Here is a 22,194-nt window from a genome sequence, read left to right as displayed (position 1 = left end):
CTCTTAGCCATGTCTCAGAATAGGATGACTCATGATTTTGAGCTCCCTCCATCATATTAGATAGAAGCAGACAAAGTTCACGGTGGGCACCTCTACCTTTCAGACGCTCTAACTGAAGCAGACATATCCACCCTTTCTGATGTGAACAGAGCAAAACACGTGGGGAGAAAAGGGGGGAAAATGTCAGCTGCTGGCAGTGATTTGTCAGGAACAGCAGGTCAGAAAAGATTCTCCTCTTTGCACAGTGTAAGAGACATTTCCTGCAACACTTCAGTTTCCCCTCACTGACTGTACTGGGAATGAACTTTCTGAATTTTTAAGAGAGTCAATATAACTCCACCCATTGGTGCTGGATACAATCCCTACAGTAATGGGATTACCTGAGCGCTACTTCCTAAGTGACAGTGCAATCAGGGAACACCAAGAATGGGCTGCTCCACAAGGGAAGGTGAGCTGGGAGCCAAGGGTGATAGAGGCAGGCAGGGCAGTGACCTCACTGACAAGGGCCCACCCCACAGTACCCAAACAAGATGAGCAGGACAAGTCCAGTGATAGTAAACACAACCAGCTGCAGTCATTGCCAGAAAAGGCCAAAATAAAAAGACAGATCTGAGGTCAAGCTGGAAAGTCAAGTCAGTAAGGTCCAAGACTAGAAACAACACAGACAACACAGCTCAGGCAAGAGCCAAGGCAAAGGGTCTGAGCTTAAATGCAGCTTTCGGGCCAGCGGACAAAGGGTGTGTAAGTGGAGAGCCCAGATGTGGCTGGTCAGGGTAGTGAGGGCTTCTTGGTATACCCAGGGTCCTGACTGCTATAGCTAGGGGAAGTCCAGAAATAATGTTACCCCTTGACTGGTTACACACTCCTAGCACAGACATAGTCATAGCCAGTAACATGACTCACCCTCAGACATTCAGCTTTTTAATTGTCGACATGCTCCATTCTAAGATCTCTTCCTCTCCCGCTCTAGTTTTCCCCCAACATTACATGACTATTAATAGTCTCCCTTGCAAGGAGTTGGAAGCAGAGGGAGAGCTAAGAAAACCAGTTACATTAGGAAGCGCTACAATCAATGTTCTGCAAATAAGCAGAGAAGAGATGTTCACTGCCAGCTTCTCTTTCTTCCACCAGGGCTTCTCAAGCAGCACCAGCTCCCTGGCTTGGGCAACTCAGCCAGAGCTATAATTCAGTGCAAGTCAAAAATTTTCTTTCAGCAGGAAGAGCTGAGACAGCAGAGGGATTCTTGTCACCATCTCTGGATGAGCCCAGGAGAGGCAGAAATGGTTTGTTTAATGCCATTTCTCATTATTCCTGGCACTTTATGACTCATTAAGTGTCCTAGTTTTGTCACTAACTCCTGCTGAGCTCAACATTTGATATACATTTATGGGTGGCCTGCTGGCTGTAATAACAATTGAACTATTCATAACTCGCCTAACCATGTTAACTCCTTCGTGTGCCAGCTTTTCCTTAAAAAACTGTAAGATAAAGATACTAGAGACGTCAGCTCTTAACACAGAATGAATTACGTTCATCTGGACAGTTTATTAATATGGCTATGTACTGAAATTACAGACACTTGATCTGAGCCTAGACGAGCTGCATCCTAATACCTTTTACACTGCTCCTCCTCTTATTCAAGTATACTTTTTATCATGGATTTATTTGTGCAAGTGGATGGCTGATACTGCTTCTCCTCAGGAGAAGGTGGGAAACATACACATCAGAATTCATTCATCCATATGGAACTGGAGCAGGAACCAAATGACCCTTCTTGTCCACTACTGGTAGGAATTAGAAACAAGGGACTTTGTTCAGGAACCTTCCTGTGATATGAGTGATCTTGCCAGCTTCCGCCCCATTTTTCACCTTGCTTTCTTTGAAAAAGAAGTGAGAATTCAAAACAGAGCCCAGCAACATTCTTACCCAATCTGACAACTAATGCAAATGGGGCAGCCATTAGCGCTCAGCCTAAGTTTGACAGACACAAGTATTTTTGGAGATAACATTAGATTTATCCTGTCTCTTCTGAGAAAGTGTCATGCACAATCATCCTGCAGATAGGTACTCAGGTCTGTGGTTTGGTTTAATTTTCCTGTCATTCACTTGAAACACCAAGTCACCTAGCCTGGTCATTCTGAAAAGATAGGACTTTTGTATATATCATTGAATAAATTTAATCTGTGTATATTTTGGAACACGACTGAAAAGCTACTGACAAAATCAGACAGGTCTAAAATAAATGTTATTATCTTGGGTTGCTTAAAACTCAAGCTGAAATGTATGTGCAGCTTCAACAAGACAGTCTATCATAGAAGTGTCTCTGATTTCAGATTTCTAATTTGGATCAGAACAGTCTCAGAATTCAGGTGTGTTTTGGACTGAATAATCAAGGTGTGTTCCAGACAAAGATTAATTTTCCTGATTGATTCACTCAATTTAGATACCTCTGATCACAAAGAAAACAGATGATGCCTTCAAAGGCATTTTCATATGCAAATTCTCAGGTTGGTTCGGTACTGCCAACCTCAAACATTCAATAACCAACAGTCCTGATTAAAAAGAAAAAAAGCACTTTGGGTCTTGTCTTTTAAGTCTCAGGGCTTGAGCCCACCAGCATATTCTCTATGATCGGCTTATTCTAGTTCAATACTAGGCCCCCACTCTCACTAGTGTCCATTGTCTGCTGCTTGTCTTACATCAACACAAGTTACTGTGCAGCCAAGAGGAAAGTTAAATGAGTTTCATGATCTGGCTGAAAACCCACCATGAACAAAGGTTAGCTGTCCTCAGGATCAGCTTGTGCTGACAGAGAGGAGATGGGAAATCTACACTAGATTGGCTTAAGTGAGCATGTAGCTGCATAGGAATTTGGGTTATTTTGATGAGCCACTAGAAAGACCTCCAAAGAACAAAATCCCAGAACACTAGTTTTTCAGTGGATGAGGCGACTGATCTGAGTCATTCTGCAGATATGCATTTGCTATCCATTGCTATCCAAATGCAATCCAACACAGTGGAATAGCAGGACCACAGTCAGATTTAGAATAGATGTGACATGCAGCCATGCCTTCGATCACACTGTCCTGTGGTCATATTTTCAAGGTTATCTCTGCAACCCTGAGAGAGAGAGAGCTGTATCTTTTTATTTTATTTAGAGAAAGGTTACTAATCACTCCACTAAAAGAACTAATGCTTAAAAACAAATGTTGTAGAGTTTGCACTGAAGTAAAAGTGACATCAGTGATGAAAGGTTGGAATCATATCTGATTTTGAGCAGGGTCAAAGGTGGCAGCCATCTGAGCAATGGGCAGGACAGGGCCCCCCTGAATATGATCTGCTTCTCTCTGGACAATATAAACTGAAGGGATAGAGGGGAAGGTGAGGAGGGGGACTAAAATTCCCTTAGCCCTTTTTATGAACCTGCTTTTTCAAGTTATACCCTAATATATACTCTGGGTTGTATCCTCTTTGCTACCCTCCTGGCTCTAAATAAAATTTGCAGCCACATCCAACACGGTTGTTTTTTAGATTACTAACCAGAGAAGTCAGCTGCATTTTGGCTGGCGTATGACCGTATTTCTAGGAACAGTGTTGGGCACCCATGGTTCTTTTTTCTTAGCCTTGTGGGCAGGACCCTAATTAGTTTTGCCATCCTTTCTCCCTCATATGTAGGCTTGCAGCAGGACTTCTCTTGCCCTGCATGTTGCTGGTATCATGCTGCAGGCCCATGTCCCAGGCCTGTACTTGAGCTGCCCTGTTCCAGAAAGCACTGCAACAGTCCAGCACTTTAGGAGACTCTGTTGGGAGCATAGGGCTCAAAAGACTTGCAACTGCACTGGAGGAAAGGCTGCTGTGTAGTGCAAGACATCCCAATAGCTGTAGCCAGGTTAAGTGTAGGTGGCAGGCTGGCAGCACCACAGTGGTGCCCCCAAAAGGTGATGCTGTGCTAGAGATGCAAAGCTGTGCAGTGCCTGGCAAAGAGAGGGGTAAGACGGGCCTTGTTCTTTTTTGCAAAATGCTTTTTTTCAAAGATGGTCTGCAGTAGCAGCCAGGCTATATTTTGGATCTGCCATGGGGTGACCCAGAATGACTGGATAATACAGAAGGTCTGTTCAGGGACTGGTGAGAGTCCAGTCTGTTGCTGTAGCAGCTTCCGCTATGCAGAGCAGTTCCTGTCAGCCAGGAAAAAAAAAGCTATCACTGATTTCTGCTAAGGGTTTTGACTGCAGTATTTCCTCTTTGTCTTGCACTGTGTTATGCAAGTTTTAGACCCTTACCATTGATAACTTGGGCTTTTGCTGAAGGATGGTATTTAAAAGTTGGAGACATGTCTGCTATCAAACACAGAAAATGCACAATATCACATCAGGAGGAATGACTATGACAAATTGCAATGCAGAGGCTTGAAATCAGAGAATATGCATCTCTGGAAGTGATTTAGTTATTTTCCTACCCAATGAAATAAGTGACATCTCTCAAAAAAGGCTCCTTGTAGGGAACTTGATCCTTTGGGAGGGAGGATGAATTAGTGATTACAGATGAAATGCAAAGGTGTTTTCAGCATAGTGGCTGGTTGTTCGATTTTCTAATACAGTACATTACACTCTTAATGGAAATGTAGCTTTTCACCTTCTGTTTTTCTCCCAGTAGAATTAATTGAGCACTGTTTGCATGCCAAGCATGCAAACACACAGCTGTGAGCTCTGGAAAGAGGGAGAAGGCACAGCTTGCACCCGTACTATGGGATAAGATCACGTAGCGTCTGTAACAAAGCTGGGAACTCAACCCACTGCCTTTGCCAAGTGACTTCATCATAAGATCATCTTTGCTCTTGTCCACAGGAACTGTCCCACACTACTGCAGACCTCAGGAGCCAGGGGAAAAGTGCCTGGTTGTTCTGGAGTCCTTTGAGAGGTCTGCAGGGACAGAAGTTTCCTGTTCTACTCTGTGATGCAGCAGAGAGGGAAAAAGACACCCACTATTTCCCACAGAAGCAGCTATCCCTTCCAGTATGCTAATCTTCTTTCCTAGCTGTAACCCGCACTTCCATTCCTGCCAGGATTCCCACTGTTTCAAGACTGCAAGTGTCCAGTTACTCAGAAATAACGCAGAGCAGGGAGGAACAGCTTTTAAACGCCAATGAAAGAATTGCACTGGCAGGGTAACACAGGCTGCAAAGTGTTTGGGAACCCTTAGAGATGAAAAGTACCACAGGAGTGCCACATGGCAGTGCTGCTGGTACACATACTGTGCTGCTAAAGTATCTCAGTAGCTGCCAGCATACACATCAGTCATGGAGAGAGATGATCATGGAGCTCGAGACAATCATGGAGCTCATTATATGGTCCTGTTATGTCATGAAATGCGAAAGTAAAGGGAGTGAATTTGTTCATGTAATAGAAGCCGCTGACCAAAGTGCTGGCTATGCTGAAAGCCCTAAGAAACAACAGAACTGGGCACGTACGAAATACCTTCTTGGGAGCTGACTGCAAATGAAGCAGCTGAAATTCTCACTTGTATTTGTGTTTGTGAAGAAAATGAAGGTGGAAAAGCTACAGAAACAGTGAGAGAAAGCAGAGAGCAAGCTTCTGGGAAGACTGCAGGCTTGTACTTGAGAGAAGGAAAAGTACATCCTGCTGTGCTGGTATGCTCAAGATACAGAAACTGAAGAAACATCCAACTCATATTTCTTGCTGTTGGAAGCGAGTCCCAAAGCTCAAATCCTAATTAGCTGCTCAGACCAAGAGGAAATCATCTATTTTTCCAAGTGCTCAGGTAAAAAAAGAGTGAAATCATATGGTATGAGGCAAGCTTCTGCTCTATTACTGTGGTGTCAAAATACAGCCTCTTAAATAAAGTCAGCAATATTATTTTGTGTGTGCTTAGGAGCAAACTGTAATCCCTCATCCAACATTACCAGAGTCTGTACAGTCACCCCAGTGTAAATGAGATCATAAAGATATATATATACAGCCATAACCTTACTTGATTCCAATCAGCATAACTACTATCATTGTTTTTTTCTGTATACAGAAAGAAGAAAAACTGGCAAGTTTAATTCCAGAAAGGGAAAGACAATTTGCATATTGCTTTTACATCTCTGCAGAACAAAAAGCTCGTAATACTGCCAAAACAGAAACTTCCTAAAGCCAAAACCTATAGGACAGAGTTTGCTTTTTTCACCTTGTGTTAATCAGCAGGCATTGATTTGTGAACCTGTCAATAAAGTTTATCAGAGCACTGAGTCATCACAAGATAATTTTGAAGGTTATCTGGCAGCACATCTAAGCAGTGTGGCCTTGCTTAAGACATGATTTTAAGATAAAAATCAATGACAGTGAGATTTTGCAACTTCCAACCTGCTTGTGATATAACTTTTATGTAATGAGAACCTGCGTATTTTGTTTAAAGGTGCATAGCGTACTGCTGTGAAAGACAGTACACTGTCCGAGTCTGTGCTTGGGCACACAACAAATACACCAGCACAACATTCCTTACATCTCAGCTCTGCCATGGAAGTCCCTTTTTCAGCAGGGAAGGCAGAGTCCATTCAACCTGCTGAGACTGCTGTCAACAAGGGATCAACTTGCCTTTGATGTGAACACCTATCTGCTAAAAATCAGTTCATGTGAGCCACCCAAGAGCTATCATAGGAGAAAAGGATTACATCTGTACCAGCCTGTGCTGCATTCAGAGAGCAAGAGAAAAGCAAAAAGTTCCTGTTCTCTGCTAATCTTTGCGCTCCTACTTCCCTGACTGGCTCTGCCTGTTTCTAACTCTCACAGGATTATTTTTGAAGTTGCTGTAGGTGTTGTCCAACATAACAATGAAAGCTCAATTCCACCAACAACAGCTCAGAGTATAAAACTGGAAGTACATACAGACATAAAATTGCTAAGAGAAATGGCAGACCTAGAAGCCTCACTAGCAGCTGTTTCCCACCTGCCATCTCAGGTTTTTCACAAGACAACTGTTCATAACCCCACGCCATGGACATGCACCGCCAAAACGGAGGACGTTCCTGTGTGTCACTGCACAGCCCTGGCTGGGTTCTGGTGCAACTGGGCTACTCGTTTCTCACGTGGCTGTAGAAAATCACATCTCCTGTCTGCAGCTCTTCTTCCTCACTGCAGAAAATGCTTACCTACCTACCTTTAAGAACAAACTTTGCAAGGCTGGGAGTCGAGTGCTGGGAACTGTCGAGTTCCTCAGCTCTGAGGGGTGAAATGAGAGCAGGAAAAGCTATTAAATGTCAAATGACCTTCTGCTGACACCCAAAAGTGGAGATGTCCAAGGAACCGAAAACAGCAGATGGCAGCACCCACAGCTTCCCGACGCCGAGCTAACCTGGGGCACCGTACAGGCCCTAACGGCCAGCCGGGCCCCGCGGCCCTGTCCGCTAACGGTCGCCAGTAACCGCGGCCTTAGGGGACTCCCTACCCCCCACCGCCAAGAGGTGCCAGCCGGGCGGGGACACGCTGTCACTTGACCTAAGGACCAAGACTAGCCTGGCGCGTCCCCGCCGGGCGGCAGGACTGGCCCCACTTCGCCTCGGCGGCGCCGCCCGGCGCGGCCAATGCGGGGAGCGCTCCTGCGGGGGCTGCTGCGGGCACCGCTGCGGGCGCCGCCGCACGCTGACGCCGAGCGCGCGCCTGCGCAGCGCGGCGCGCAAGATGGCGGCGGAGCCGGCGGGCGGGTCGGCGGCCGAGGCGTATCGGCCCAACCGCTACGTCTCGCTGCCGGCCGAACTCGACCCCGCCACGTACGACGCGTCGCCGGAGAAGCGGCGCGCCGAGGCGGAGCGCTTGGCAATCCGCGCCCGCCTCAAGCGGCAGTACCAGCTGCAGCTCAACGACCCGCACCGGCCGGCCGTTATCGTGAGTGCGGCGGGTGGCGCTGCTTTTCCGGCGACCTTGGCGCCCGGGCGGCGGCGGCGGCGGGGCTGGCCGGGGCCTTCGGGGGGCCTTCGCGGCCTCTGGGCGCGGCGGCGGGGGCCGTGGCCGGGGCGCCGGGGGCTCACTGCCGCTTTCTCGCCCACAGGAAGACCCTGCCTTGATCCGCTGGGCCTATGCGAGGACGCAGAACGTGTACCCGACCTTCCGCCCCACGCCCAAGACGTCCTTCCTGGGGGCCGTGTTTGCCGTAGGGCCCATCCTCTTCTGGATTTATGTCTTCAAGGCTGACAGGGTGAGTGTGTTTGCGAAACTGGGCCTTCGCGAAAGCCAAGCCGTAAGACAGAGCTCTGCCTAGAGACTGAGTTAACAAGAGACACTTGGTTCTAAGGGTGCTTAATCCCAGAAAAGCAATCAGGGGAGGAAGACTAGTGCTGAGCTTCCTGCCTTATGACTAGTTGCAGAGTCCAGCTGTGCCAAGTGTCCTGCATTGTATCCACGGATATAGCCAGTGAATCTTCTTGATTAGGGTGTTTGGCTATATTAAAGTTCTCCCTAGCACTATGTAACTGAATAATAGCAGACTATTATTTCTAGCTGTTGACACACAATAGCTGTGTTTTCTAGTAAATAAATAGACAGCTTATGGATGACAGACTGGCAAGGTCTTTGTGACCATTCTCCAGCCTTATGAAGTAGATAAGGAGGAGTACTAACCCCGATTACTGTTCCTGATCTCATTTGGATTTTTATGCTCTTGGAAGGTTTATTCTGCTTTTCTTCTGGCTCCTGAAATGTGGGTGTCACAGTCTAAGCACTGGTAGATCATTCTTAAAATGCTCAGATGTATACATGAGAAAGTAGTAACTGACTGGCAGGCGGTAGCTGTTTTCGCTACTGAATTTGTGGCTGTTGTCAAACAGTTTTATTTCCCTCTCTTGCAAAAAATGTAACTGTTTTTTCGATCAAATCATAGACCAGGAAGTACAAACTTCAGTTAAAATTAACAAAATATTTGTAAGGAATGCTGTTTTCTAGGATTAATCAAAAATACAGGTTTTAGGAAACGTACAGAACATGTTGGTATGAATATCTTTAAAACTTAGGATCTTTTTCATGCTGGTTTTGTGACACTTGGGTGGCTTAGCCTATAAATGCTCGAAAATAAAGTTGAATGACTGAAAGTGAAATCCAGACATACTTGCCTGGGAATATTTAAGCTGAAGTCTTTGATGCAGTCTCCAGGACAATTCCTTTTCCTTCTTCCAGTTCCCTTACTGATGTTCCAGGGGGGTTCTTTATTTTCCAGTATTGTATAAAACAAGGTGGTTATTACATTCTTTTCTCTAAGAAGTGACTGTTTTGTGGCCTGGGGAAGTAGAAAATAAATTCAGATTGCTCAGACTTAGGACCTTAAGTAGTTTTCTGGTTTTGTCCAGCAGAAGGGATCTTGACAATGTCTGCAAGTTTTAGATACTGTCACTCTCCTATCAGTAGAATGCCACGTGATTCAGAGTGAGACACAAATGGAGTGAATGCAAACAAGGTAACATTTAGGCAAGTTATGAAAGATTTCATTGTGAAGAAACTTCTTAAACTGTGGATTACTCACCCAGAAAGAAGAGGTAGAAACTGGTGTATAGGTTAATTAGGACAAAACTAGTTTGGTGAAATCGTATCAGGGGAGTCGGACCCTGCTGGCCTGTGAGAGTGGACAGATGTGCAAAGAGACCAATCTGAGCACTGCTTTCCTAGCTGATAGGTAAAGCTATATGTCTTTTTTTGTTTTGGTTTGGTTTGGTTTTTTGCTTTTTAACTACAACGGCTGTCAGGATCTGTTCTTTTGTGGTGCCATCTTTCTCTATTCAATTTTGAAATACTAGAGTTTCTTTTGTCTTATCCTAGGTCCTAGGCTGATTGAAATGTCGTCTTTAATAGAGTAATGATGAACTTTTTTTTTTTCTTCCACAGGATCGTAAAGAGAAGCTTATCCAAGAAGGTAAATACAAGCGGCCACTCAGTCTTTTTTAAGTTCCTGGAATCAGTGCTGGAATCAAGTGGCACTGCTGTTGGGACACAAATAAAATAAATAAGATGTATTGTACACTGACATTTCTCCTTCCTAAGAATAAATCTTAATTACCCCTTTGTTGTCTTGTATCTTTAACAGTTACAGGAAGTGCAACAGTACAGAATATTGATATCTAATGCAGATATATAGAGGGTGTCCTGAACTCAACAATTTATTCATTTGGGTCTACATAGAGAGGCTCCTTTTAAACTGTGGAAGTTGCTGCCGACAAAGAACAGCTCGGACTGAAGTTTAAAATCCGTGGCAGGCTAAAATGTTCAGTGAGCACAAGGCTGATTCCAAAAGAACCGTGTTGCCTGAGTACTAGGTATTTCTTCCTGGTGTCAGTTTGTCTATGTAGCTTGCCCTAACTGTTTAGGAGCCTGCCTGACTGCTTCCAGTACGTTGAGTTAATTTTTCTTTTCCCTAATAAACACAGGATTTAGGCTTGCATTTTATTGCGATAAACTTCTGGATAAAGTTACCATACCAGATTTGGAAATACTGAGCTGAATGTTGTCATTTTATATCTGATTAATAGTACTTCCACTACTTCTCTGATTCCTGTGAGTGTAGAACAAAAGGTAAAAGGATAAGGCCTTTGTTTTGACATGGATTCCTTTATGGTCTAGGAGAATTCCGTTTTACCTCTGGAAATGGAACATGATTAAAAGCCCACCATCTGAACTTTGTGCCTGCAAACATGTCTTCTCTGCTAATTTTCCATAAGAACACAAGTCATTTCTCTCCAGGATAACTGGTTTAGGAGGGTTCTGGAATCATTGTTAAAAAAGTGAAACTTGAGTGCGAAGGAAAGATTTTAATTCAGACTTGAATTTTCACTTGGCCTCTAGGTGCCATCAGGATCCCAACAACAAAACTTCTTCCTCATTTGTCAGACATCATAAAGAAGAGGATTCTTTCCAAATTTTGAGGTCAAGGTCAAGCCCCAGTCCTTTTATGCAAAAGTTGAAAACTTCCCTCTGGGTGCTGTGAAAGCAGCCTATGTTTCTGATATTGAAGTAAGCAAAAACAGCTCTGATAAGTTCCTTTCTGGCATGATTAGGGTGTAAGGATGGGACATTTGCAGTCCTCCTCGATGAAAGTGGATTAATAAACTTGTAGTTTTCCATTTTCCTGTCTGAGTCATGAAATGTTGGGGCAGTGGGGGGCTCGGCACTAATTCTGTGTACAGCAGCTGTTAAAGGCTGTGCCCTGTATCTGCAATTCCATATGTGTTCTCAGCAACCCTTTTGGGCCTGTCTGCAATTTGTTCTTCTGCTAGCTTAACTAAAACAAACCCAGATTATTCTCTTTGCAGAACTGCTTCTAAAAGACTGTCACAAATGATATTACAAGATATGGCTGTGAGTCAATGCAGAGAGAGAGGCAGCAATGCATGGAGAAAGTGGTATTTAGGGAAAGAAATAATTGCTTGTCTGAGCATGCTAAATTAACTATCTTCCTGCTGCCACAAACTAATTTGATCTCCCAGGACCCATTTCCTTAGCTAATTGGAACTTGAGTTGCCACACATGTAAATTCTCCCTTGCACCTCTATTTGTTTCAGGCCAGTTGAACAAATTGTTCAGGATGGATTGTAGATGAGTACAGCGCCTCTAGTCTTTTAGGTCAGCCTTTGATTGTCTCGCTGCACCTGCCACAGCCCTTTCCTTTGCGGATAGAAGTGTCTGATGCTATGTCCCTGCAGATCTGAGCATGGTGCCTGGAGAAAGGCTGCCTTACTTTTCTCTCTTGTTATTTGCAGAACTCTCCAAGCTGTTTTTTGAAAGGAGCATATCACTCTCCTGGAGGTGGGGTTGGTGGTTTGAGACAGTAGGACTGGGTCCTTAGAGAAATCAAAGAGGTTTTTCCATTCAGAAATGGGGGGTGAAGACAAAAGATTGATTGTGCTTCACAGAATTTTACCCTTGACTGGTGTATTACAACCCCTTGTCTACTTCAGCAATGAGTCTATAGCAAGGGAAACTCAAGCATGAAGATCATTGGATAATAATTTATATCCCAAACCGAAAACAAGCTTTTCCCCTCTGCCAGTAAAGCATTTATCCCTGAATCAGTCTGATAATATCAACTTTTCTGTCAAATTGATTCTTCTGAATGTGATCTTCTAAGTTGGTTATTTTGAACATCTCCCTGTGGGTTTTATAATGTAATACTTAGCTGAAAGCCAATGCTTTTTCCCCCCAAGATTCTGGTGCAGGTCCAAATCCACTGGTGGACATGTCTGACTGAAGTCAGGTGTTCCAGCTCCAAATTTTCTCCCTTTTTGGTAAACTGGAGTTCATTTCTCTTCAGGAGTAAGAAGCATAGATCCTGATGGCACCAAACTTACCCAGTTCATATTCCAGACTGTTACCCAAACTTTTCTTTATTCTTGGGGGGCTCAATAGAAGAAACCAGATCCACACAGAAAATAAATGAGTAGTGTGTGTTGTAAGCAAACTGGAGAGTTCAGCATATATGCAAATGAGACAAATGGCTTGACAGCAACATTTACCACATTGATGCCTTACTAAACTTGAGCCCTTCAAATCCTGTTTTTGACATGACGACAAAGTGGATACATGGCTACAGCACAGGCCTGAGGGTTGGGATTCCCAGGTCGTGCACATGATTCCTAGCCTACTGGGGGCTTTGCTTTCTGCCTCCATCCTGTGGAATAGAAGAGTGGTTTGAAATCACCATGTATGAAGAGTAGGTGGCTTGAATATTCCAATGGTTTTTGAGGTCCTCCATTAAGCTGTCTGCACTCAACTTTTCCTCCAGGAACCTTCCAAGGAACAAATGTTTGGGCTGGCCAACCAAGCCCTTTCACATTCACTAAGGTGCAAATTAGCATATAACTGGGGAGAAAAAATTGTCAAGTGCTGACAAACAAACTGGTGTAGAAAGTTGCCTAGGATGTGAGATTGAAAAGATAATATTCCCTCAATTAGCAATGAAACACTTAGGATTCTCCAGTCTCTTCCAATTTGCAAGATACTCTCCTGACAATAAAGGCTTTTCTGGGCAACCACCCACAGATAAGTGGTTTGAAATGCCCTGCTCTGATGGAAGGTAGGCCTGATAGACTCTTCAGCTCTTATTTTGAAAGCTCTTCCCTTACAGACAGCATAACGCTTTGTTGAGCCGTAGCTACCCATCCTTTGGAAGACACCTCGTGTCATATTTTCAGGGGGCCTCTGTGAAATGGGACTGACTGTCATAGCCACACAAGGTACAGCATTCACAGCAACTTGGCATGGTGAGAACCATACAAGTATTTCAGCTTCAATGTGTCGCAAGGAAAGCTTTAATTGGATACATGAAAACTGAGAATAGTGGTGTTTTTTACTGCATTTCAAGTTACATAGGCATGATCTTTTTAGTGACTCAGTGGCTGCTGGAATTACAATTCTGTACTGGAGCACTCTGTGTTGCCTGAGTCGACTATCCCAGCACATGCAAGTGTACTGGATTTCCCTGTCTTCATTCACGTATTGCAAACAACAATTTCTTTACTTGCAATTAGGATTGAAATGGCTTTTCAGAGGTTCCCAGCACTTGTAGTAGTTTCTATCTAGGCGGTTGGAGGTCTTGAGGCCCCATTTGGTAACAGCCAAACTGAAGGAAGACTCAAACATGAAAGCCTGTTGGGAAAAGGAAGGTACATTAGAGCAGGAGAGAGTCTGAATTCAGGCAAAGTGGCTCTTCTTCTAACCTGATCAACGCAGGGGGAGAAAGCAACTCCCAGCAGAGATCATGAAAGCTCTTGAGAGCTGGCACTGCAACACTGATATCAATTAAGTCTCTGATGTGACTTTGGACTCCCTCCACACCTAGTAAAGCCATGTTGTTCCAAGAGCTCTGGCACAGGGCTGGTTGACGATCATCGTTATTATATTTTTAGGGGTTAGGGAGAGGAGGACAGTCAGGGGTTTCACTTCTTTGTCTATAGGCTAAGGCAAAAATTAACTTGATCAGCATGAAAATTCCTAGCTCCCTGCTCAGGCATCAATTTATATAGGCAGATGATCAAAGCTGCCTGGTGTCTCTTACCTCCAAGGACGCTTCTGGGAACTGAACAGTGCTGATCAGTAAGGGATGTGAATACTGCAAGTTTGGTCCGAGTACTTATCCAACTTGCCAGCAAGAAGCTAGACTGCTCTTTGAGAGTCCCACAGTGGCAGCAGACCGTGCTGTATAAAAAATCTTACTGTCTTTCTCGGGTTCTTACCATAGTCCCTTCTGCAACCCTCTCAGGCTCCAGCTTGGCTTTGCTCGCCTTCTCAAAACAGTCAGCATCTGGCCCATGAGGAGTCATCATGCTGTGCAAGCTGGCCCCTCCAGGCTGGAAGCCTTCCTCCTTTGCTTCATAGTGGCCCCTGATGAGCCCCATGAACTCACTCATGCAGTTCCCTGCAGGAGCAGGCAAAAAGAAGTTGCAATGCAATGTGATTTGGAGGCATCACAGCTGGTCCATGAATTCCTCAGAACTCACAATATATGGAGTGGGCAGTATATGGAGTGGAGACTCCTAAGCAGTGTATCACAAGAGAAGACATCAGTGACCCTATAGGCAATGCTTGTAAAGCTGGGCTACATACAGGTTTTATTCCACTCTTAATTATCTGGATTCAGAAACCAGGAGCTACCTAATGAAGAGATGCACTGGTGTTGGTAGACCTGTGCTTTTTCTACTACTTGGAGCTATGTAAGTATTAAAACTGCATATAGACTGTATAAAGTCTGACCTGATATTTACAGGCTTTGATTTGAATTCTTAAGGCCCTGGAAAGGAAGTTCATTATAATTATCTCTGTGTTACAGGCACAAAATGGAGAAGTGGAAGGCTGCAGCCTAGCCAACAGATTACTGGGAGAGCCTGGTCTGCTGCCCCAAATCCTAGGTATGAAATTGTTTTGCTCCATGTTTTTCTACCACCTCCAGTTCAAACAGGCACTTTAGTATCTTATGATTTAGATTCACCCATTATCTACTCAGTTCTCCAGAGCCACTATATGTCCAATGACAGATAGCCAAATTATATCCTTCCCTGAGGAAAAATTCTATAAGTAGACCCACTGAAACCAATGGGGTAATATACCACTAAGTTGGCTAAGGATGGCTAAATCTAATGATTCAGTTCTTATTAAGTTATGCTCCTTGTAGAGGAAACACTTAAACAACTGCCATCCCAGTATTTCAGCCTTGGTAGACCTGATGTGACTAAACAATATGGTAACTTTATGCTTTGTGGTCAGTTTTTTGCAAAATCAGGACATGCTTCTGTAGCTATGTTAAATATAGCCCTTTTTAACTGCTAGTTCAGTCTTCTTTAAGTACAGTTCAGGGTCTGAAATATTTAACAACAAAACTAATCTAGCTCAAAGCACAGTTGCCCTATATAAGTATGCAAACATTCATTAATTTTCATCCTAAACTGTCAGCATCTCATGTAAGACTGGGTTGTTACGGATTTTTTCATCGAACTTGCCCATGTACTGTGCTTGGAGTGCTCAGAACAAGGAGCACGCTGTAAGAGCTTCATTACCAGTGTGCCTACCACGGTAAAGATGTGTCAAATGACTCATAGTATTGCTTAGGAAGGATGGGCTGGTCAGTAAGAAACCAGCTTGGGAAATTTTCGGACCACCACTTCTGTATACGTGTTCATCCTCGTGGGCAAAGCTGAAGCAGCATAAAAAAAACGTGACTCTGAGTGCACTGAAGTGCACCACTGTGCACCTGGTGACAAAGTGGGTTAAGGGCTCAGGAGATCCAGTTCTGTCCTTTGTTGTAACTGATCTCACCCTGTGAGTGTCCTTGCGCAACTCTGGCTCTCTGTTCTTCTCTCCACCTGTGATGTAGTGTTTTCCTTTCTTCTGTTCTTTATCTACATATTCTAATGGGATACTAAGAAATTTACGGCTGGATGACAGGACAATTTCTGATGTGTTTGTGCAATGCAAAGTTCAATATGTGTTTGATCTCTGCAGGAGCCCCTTGAGTAAAGACATCCATCTATGCAGCTACAAACAGCCCATCACCTCTTGGTTTTCCTAAGATGCTGTAAATAGGAACAGCTTTAGTTTTGTTCCTTTTCCAGGGAGGACTCACTGACTCTAAGAAACTGAGTTTAACTGTGCCAAGGGCAACAAACAGCTTCTTCCCTGTGCAACCTCATAAAAAGAATGGAGGCTTGTTTTTTCTGCATGCCCGTACTCAAGCAAAAGCAATAAACAGCAGACGTACTGTGGTAGTAGGGTGGCCGGAAGGTGTTGTTAGCTACCACCCATCGGGGAGGAAATATGACAAAGTCAGCAAGTGCCACTCCAGGACGGGTAGACTTGGCTGTCAGGACAGTGAAAATAGAAGGATCCTGAAAAAAACAAAGTAAATATCATGAAACGGAGAAGGGCTCAGAGCTGTCTGCTCAGGTTATCCTGCCGGTAAAGCTGAATACTGCAGCCTCTCCTTTGCCAAAACACTTTTACTCCCTGCACCTGATGGTGTGGGTGAGATCTGTGACCGTGTGTGAGACCACTCAGCATCTCAATCTGATGCTGAACACGGGGGCAAGAGATGAGACTGGCTGGTTCTTCCTTTGGCTGCCCTCAGAGAGTCTTCCCTGCACCTGGCCTTGACTCCCTCAAAGTCAGGGGCACAGACTCAGGCGAGGGACTGCCCTGCACCCTGAATTGCTTCCTCCTCCTTGCCCAAAGAGGATGCTGGCATCAACCCTGCAGCTCCTCTCTTCTCCTTCCCACACTGTAGAGGCCAGCTGGAAGAGAGTGAGACTCACAGACAGGAGAAGAGGAGGTATAAATGGTGGAAAGATCTCTCCATGCCAGCTCTGTCAGGACAAGAGGCAATGGACACCAACTAGAACATAGGAAATTCTGTTTAAAGACAAGGAAAAAACCTTTTTACTGTAAGGGTCAAACACTGGAACAGATTGCCCAGGGAAACTGTGGATTCTCCATCCTTGGAGATATTCATAAGCCATCTAGACACAGCCCTGAACACCCAGCTCTAGCTGACCCTCCTCGGAGTCGTCGGACTGGACGATCTCCAGAGGTCCCTGCCAACCCTGGTAATTCTGCTGTGATTCTGAGGACAGATGCAGCCTGGAGAGCAACACCAGCCAGGAACCTGGCATGCCTGTGCCCTGGAGCCATGCTGGGAAGGGCGACCAGTCAAGGCATCTGCAGGGACGTGGTGAGTGTTGGATCTTCAGATGGGCTTGGCACCTGTTTCAGGTCTGGATACTGCTGGTGGAGGGCGGCAGCAAGGAAGTGTCAGGGTATGAAGAAGTAAACGATGTGCAGTAATAATAGTTCTTGGCCTTTCCCTACTTTTTTCATTCTGAGGGTCTCAAGTTAGTTTGCTTTCCCTCCCTTTTCTCCCCTGAATGGGTCAAAATTACTTCTCCCTTGAGCAGAGGAGGAAGCTGAGAGACAGAGCAAATGTGACTTGCTTGGGATTCAAGAGTGAGATTTTGCAGTTCCAGGAGCATTGTCTCCAGCACTCCTCTGAGGCGATACCTCTTTCTTAGCATTTTACAGAGAAGAGGAGTATCCTACTTTAGGAATTTAGCAACATAGTCCCTGTTAGTTTACAAACAGGGTGCAGAAAGTACAGAGAAATTGTGACTTGCTTCAAGGATTTTTGAGGTCTATTGTCCAGTAAGCTGATTTTCTGGGCTTTGATTCCAAAATTGTCCTTCTCCTGGCAGGCTTTTCTGGACTTAGAACAACACTTTCTGTTGGTTGTCTCACTAGAAACACTCCAGTCTCCTTGCACATCCCCTTACAGAAGCAATGCCAAGAGATGGCTTTGCTGCGGGCACATCTCCCACTGGGCTGGTTTCCTCATTAGGAGAGCTGCTCACATTGATTTTGGCTTTTGTTATTTTCCATGAGATCTAGAAATTATTGCACTGAAAGCTGCCAGCTCTTCAAAAACGTTTCCAGTCCTGGTCTCACAGGAACCAGGGGAAGGAACTTGCACATTTGTAAGAGATAAATCAAGACAAGAATTTGAAGCAAAAAGTCTCAGAGAAACTGAGAACTCAGAGACATCTGAGTTGCTTGGTGTATGTTGGCTTCAGCATTCAGCCCTCCTTGAGGGCACAGAAATTCTGTGCTGAGCTGCATAAAGCCGTTTAATAAGCTGATTCACCTCCAGTTATGTCAATTTAGGAGGGTGTATTAACCCACAAGAGCTTGGTCTGGGCCCAGAGAAACAAGCTCAAGGGCTTTCACACAATTTCTTACAGAACAATGTATTTTTTAACAGGTGATGAGCCCTTGGAGCTCAGGGTGAGTTTTGATCCTATGGCATCCACAAAGTATTGTCCTGCTTTGCACAGCTCCAGAACTTACCGCATGGTCAAAAGCAACAGCATTAATGACCATAAAGTTATCCAGATTGTATTTGTATGGTGTGTAGTTCCCATGCCAGGCTACAACATTGAAGGGGGAGAAATCCTATCAAAGCAATAAGAACAGAGACAGAAGATTACCATACAGGCCTCTCCAACACGTCGTATGTATATAGGACACTCCCCTTTCTCAGATTAAAAATAGGTTTAGTGCTGGTAAGAAGCACACTGACAGCTTGGAACATGAAGCCAGTTCACATAGCCCAGCACTGTGAGGACATGGTTTTCCTCACCATAGTTTTCCACTTGCTGAGCCTCAGTCTTCCCTCTAGAGATGGGGAGCAGGTTCAGTCTCCACAGGCTGCTGACTGTACAGACTGTGCATGAACAAGGCTGACTGCAATGCTGGCTCTCTAGTAATGAAACCCCAGGTTTTCCCAGCAGCTTCAGCTGCTCTTCTGTACTCCGCCACTAGAAAGATGTGGAAAGCGTGAGGCAAAGACTTTCACCGAGTCTTTGGGTCAATCGAGCTTTTACAAGTAGCTTTTCCATGCTGAGGAGCCACAGCTGGAAAGATAAATAAGCCTACGAGGCAAGGGCTCAGTGCTGCTGGACCACTAGCTTCAGCAGCAGCAGGTGAGACCAGTTGTTGAGACTGTGCACACCAGTGGAGCTGCATATCCTACGTCATACTCTGCCAGTCACTGCACTTTAGTGTTATCTGTCCTCCCTGATGTCCTTACCTGCTGGGCTGCAAACAGCTTGCCCTGGTACTTGCTGATCACTGTGTAGCCCCCTGGCACTTGGCGATCCTCGTACCATGCAACAGGCACCAGGAAATCCCGAGGGTTAGCCAGACCATTGGCTCCTAGGAGAGAAAGAAAAAAAACAAGGTCTTTGGGCAACCTGCTAACAAAGCAAGAGGCTGTTGCAATTTCCTGGCTTTGTGGGTGTCCTTCTGTGTTTTGAATGACCTTCTCATTGCTTTTCAGCCCACCACAATACCTAAAATATTCATGTGCTTTCGCTCCTATGAGTAGGTAATTGTAATACATCCTAGCATTTAAGACCTTGTTCCCCTCATGTGACTAAGACTGATGTCCCCCATTTTCTTTCTGAACAAGATTAATACTTCATCCTCAGTTAAAGGTGTGTAACAATTGGGAATTAAGCAAAAAAATGAAGGATGAATTGCTCTCTATTCCTGGACAACCTGCTGGTTGGACATTTAGCCATGTAGAAGTTGTGAGGCATGTCATGAGGGGCGCTACTACATTTCTGTATGCTTGAAAGAAAGTAATAAAGTAAGGGCTGGTGATACTTACAGAGTCCAGTCATATTGTGGGGCTAGTTAGTGCAAGGAGTGCACTTTCAAAAGCAAAGCACCATATGGGTGCTAAAGCATTCTTCTTCTCATTAGTATTATTGTTACAAAGTGCTTTGAATTTCTCGGATAAAAATGCAAGACATTACTACCTGCTGCTAAGGTTTAACAGTCAGTACTTTCCTCCAGCTGTCATTTTTCAAGTAGAAAGTGAAGTTAGAATACAGTAAGAATGAAATACAAAGGAGCTTGGTCTCTGAGGGGAAGATGGGTAGGTGGTGAGAAGAGGAGCTCTCATAATTACCAGCTCCCAAAAAGGTTTAAAGGCAAGTGTGCTCATTTTCTTTTCTCCAGAAAGTAAATGTCATAATAGATTCCTGCTTAGTGGAGACGGGGGCGGGGGGGAACACCCTTCCAAGGGCGCCTGAAAAACTAGCTAATGGGAAAACTTCCTACAAATAGGCAGGTGTAACAATATCAATAAGCAAGTGGAACAGGTACAGAATGCAACAACTGGGTGAAGAAAGCTTGCTAAAGGGAAAGCTGCTGAAAAATCACCATTGACTCAGCGTGGAAAGGGAGAGCACCGTTCCTCCAGGAGATGACTTCAGACTGGGTACATTTCTGCCTGGAAGAATAGCCAGCTTCAGGTTCACTACTGCTGTGAGACATCTGCAAAACCCTCTGAATGCAGATGGGCCATGCCAAACATGTTACTGATTTGTAATATTTATTCCATTTCCTTCAAGCATGGCCAGTTTTTTAAATCTCAATGATGGCTACAAAACAAGCCCAGTCTGGGGGAAAAAGAAATAGAAATGAAAACAAAAAAAATCTCCCCAAAACACTGGTCTGAAAGTGAAGAAGAATTAGTTAGTGTTGCAGTTATTTTAGCTGTTATAAGAGAAGTGAAACTGCACTGAGACTATCTTAGTAGCAGTAACCAGGACAGTGTAGTAGGAGGTGTTTTCTCAGCCAGAGATGTACGGAGACAAGTACTTGGGGGGTGAGGAAGGTGAGAAAACCCCAGAGTTGAACATTTCAGTGTTGGCTAGGAAGTCACAGCAGTGAGGGTGGGAGAGCCTCAGATGAAGTTCAGGTGCCTTTCACTGTTGCAATACCTCTGTCATGGCAGCAAGAGACGGTCTCTCCCCAATCTGTGACAGCGCGCAAAAGGGAAAGGTGCTAGTGAAGAGAAGCAGTGATTTATGAGGGAGTTAGACCTGTGCTCATCGAAAGCAGATTCGTTCTGCCAGCACCGAACATGGAGATGTGAACGTGTTGCTGATCTGAGTCCTATGCTGCTCATTTTATTGATCTCTGATTTTCCGGGAGGAATAGCAGCTGACAATTTCTCCCTCCTTCCTCCCTTTTTTATAATAGAGAAGAAGATAAAGGAAAACATGGTTTTCCAACTACAGCTAGTCTAGCAATTTTTTCAAGTTCCCTTCCAGAAAGGAAAGTTTTGTATACTATCGTGGTTCATGATTGAGTGTTTACATGCTTTAATTAGGTATGGTCCCTCTGTGGACAGCAACAAGTTTCTCAGGTTGCACAGGCTAACACTGGCTTGTGCATATATGTGGGCATTTTTTCTCTGGCATTTTATGTGGCTTTTGCATTGCACTGTGACTCAGGCTGTGCATTAGAAAGCAGAGTCCAGCCGTTGAAGCAATGAGGTTCTGAGATGGATGTTAACAAAAGTGGGGAAAAACACTTGACAAATTCTAAAATGGGGGGCTGAAAATGTTGTTTCTGAACTCTGCCTTTCACTTTTCCATGTAAATGCTCTCCAGTTATTTCAGATTATGCCCTATCCATAAGTAAGAAGCATCAATGATCAGCTTTTGGAGTTTCTTTTGGTATGAGCAGGTTCAGAGCCAGCAGACTGGGACTCCCATCCTGGAAGGGAGAGAAAAAGTGGAAAAAGTGGTGGAAGAGAAATGGTCCCTTTGGTCCCAGGGGAATATAGGGATGACTGAACCATCACATTTTTCAGGTTTTGGCTTGCAGTTCCTCACTCTATCCCTGTGAAATTCACAGTAGGTCTGACGGGAGATTGTTACCAATGGGTCCCAGGTCAGGCAGCTCAAAGTGTGCACCATACACCTCCAGGATGTAGCCTCTGGTCTCGCCAAACACTTCCACACTGAAACGCATTCCTTGCTGCAGTAAGGAGAAAAATAAAGCAGACACCAAGATCATCTCAGGACTTGGCTGACAAATCAAGAGGAGCTGCATGCAGGAACTAGACACGCTGGGGCTCTGTGAGCTGGATGCAGGGAGTGACCTAAGCAGGCAGCTCTTAGATCACCGCAGAGCTGCATTTATCCAGCCCTCAGAGCTCATGAGAGGCTGTTCAAAGCTCAGGTTTCAGCATCTTGCTCCACAGTCAGGCTCCAAAGCCCCAGATGAGGCTGTACCCTCACCTGGATTACGCAGATCTCACTGGGCTCCACTAGCAGCTTCCCAAACTCAGTTGTGATGAGCAGTTTCCCCTGCTGAGGCACTGTGG

General features: G+C 44.8%; 2 protein-coding genes across 2 annotated transcripts in view; one reads left to right on the top strand and one right to left on the bottom strand.

Annotated features, from left to right (window-relative positions):
• Nucleotides 1-7,622: 7,622 nt before the first annotated feature.
• NDUFB4 (NADH:ubiquinone oxidoreductase subunit B4) lies at nucleotides 7,623-10,044 on the top strand. The gene is made up of 3 exons (XM_026103491.2): nucleotides 7,623-7,880; nucleotides 8,044-8,190; nucleotides 9,867-10,044. The coding sequence occupies exons 1-3, from the start codon at nucleotides 7,677-7,679 to the stop codon at nucleotides 9,924-9,926; spliced, it is 411 nt and encodes a 136-aa protein (XP_025959276.1). The 5' UTR covers nucleotides 7,623-7,676; the 3' UTR covers nucleotides 9,927-10,044.
• Nucleotides 10,045-12,404: 2,360 nt separating this feature from the next.
• Nucleotides 12,405-22,194, bottom strand: part of HGD (homogentisate 1,2-dioxygenase) — a 29,167-nt gene continuing 19,377 nt past the window's right edge. Inside the window, exons 8-14 of the mRNA XM_026103486.2 lie at nucleotides 22,109-22,188; nucleotides 21,746-21,845; nucleotides 19,099-19,223; nucleotides 18,357-18,461; nucleotides 16,225-16,351; nucleotides 14,207-14,388; nucleotides 12,405-13,619 (exon numbers count right to left, since the gene is read on the bottom strand). Of these exons, the coding sequence (XP_025959271.2) occupies nucleotides 13,488-13,619; nucleotides 14,207-14,388; nucleotides 16,225-16,351; nucleotides 18,357-18,461; nucleotides 19,099-19,223; nucleotides 21,746-21,845; nucleotides 22,109-22,188 (851 nt within the window). The 3' untranslated portion in view covers nucleotides 12,405-13,487. The remainder of the gene's footprint in view (nucleotides 13,620-14,206; nucleotides 14,389-16,224; nucleotides 16,352-18,356; nucleotides 18,462-19,098; nucleotides 19,224-21,745; nucleotides 21,846-22,108; nucleotides 22,189-22,194) is intronic.

The sequence above is a fragment of the Dromaius novaehollandiae genome, chromosome 1 (assembly GCF_036370855.1).
Source record: "Dromaius novaehollandiae isolate bDroNov1 chromosome 1, bDroNov1.hap1, whole genome shotgun sequence".
Taxonomy (NCBI): domain Eukaryota; kingdom Metazoa; phylum Chordata; class Aves; order Casuariiformes; family Dromaiidae; genus Dromaius; species Dromaius novaehollandiae.
This window is presented reverse-complemented; position numbering and strand designations above follow the sequence as displayed.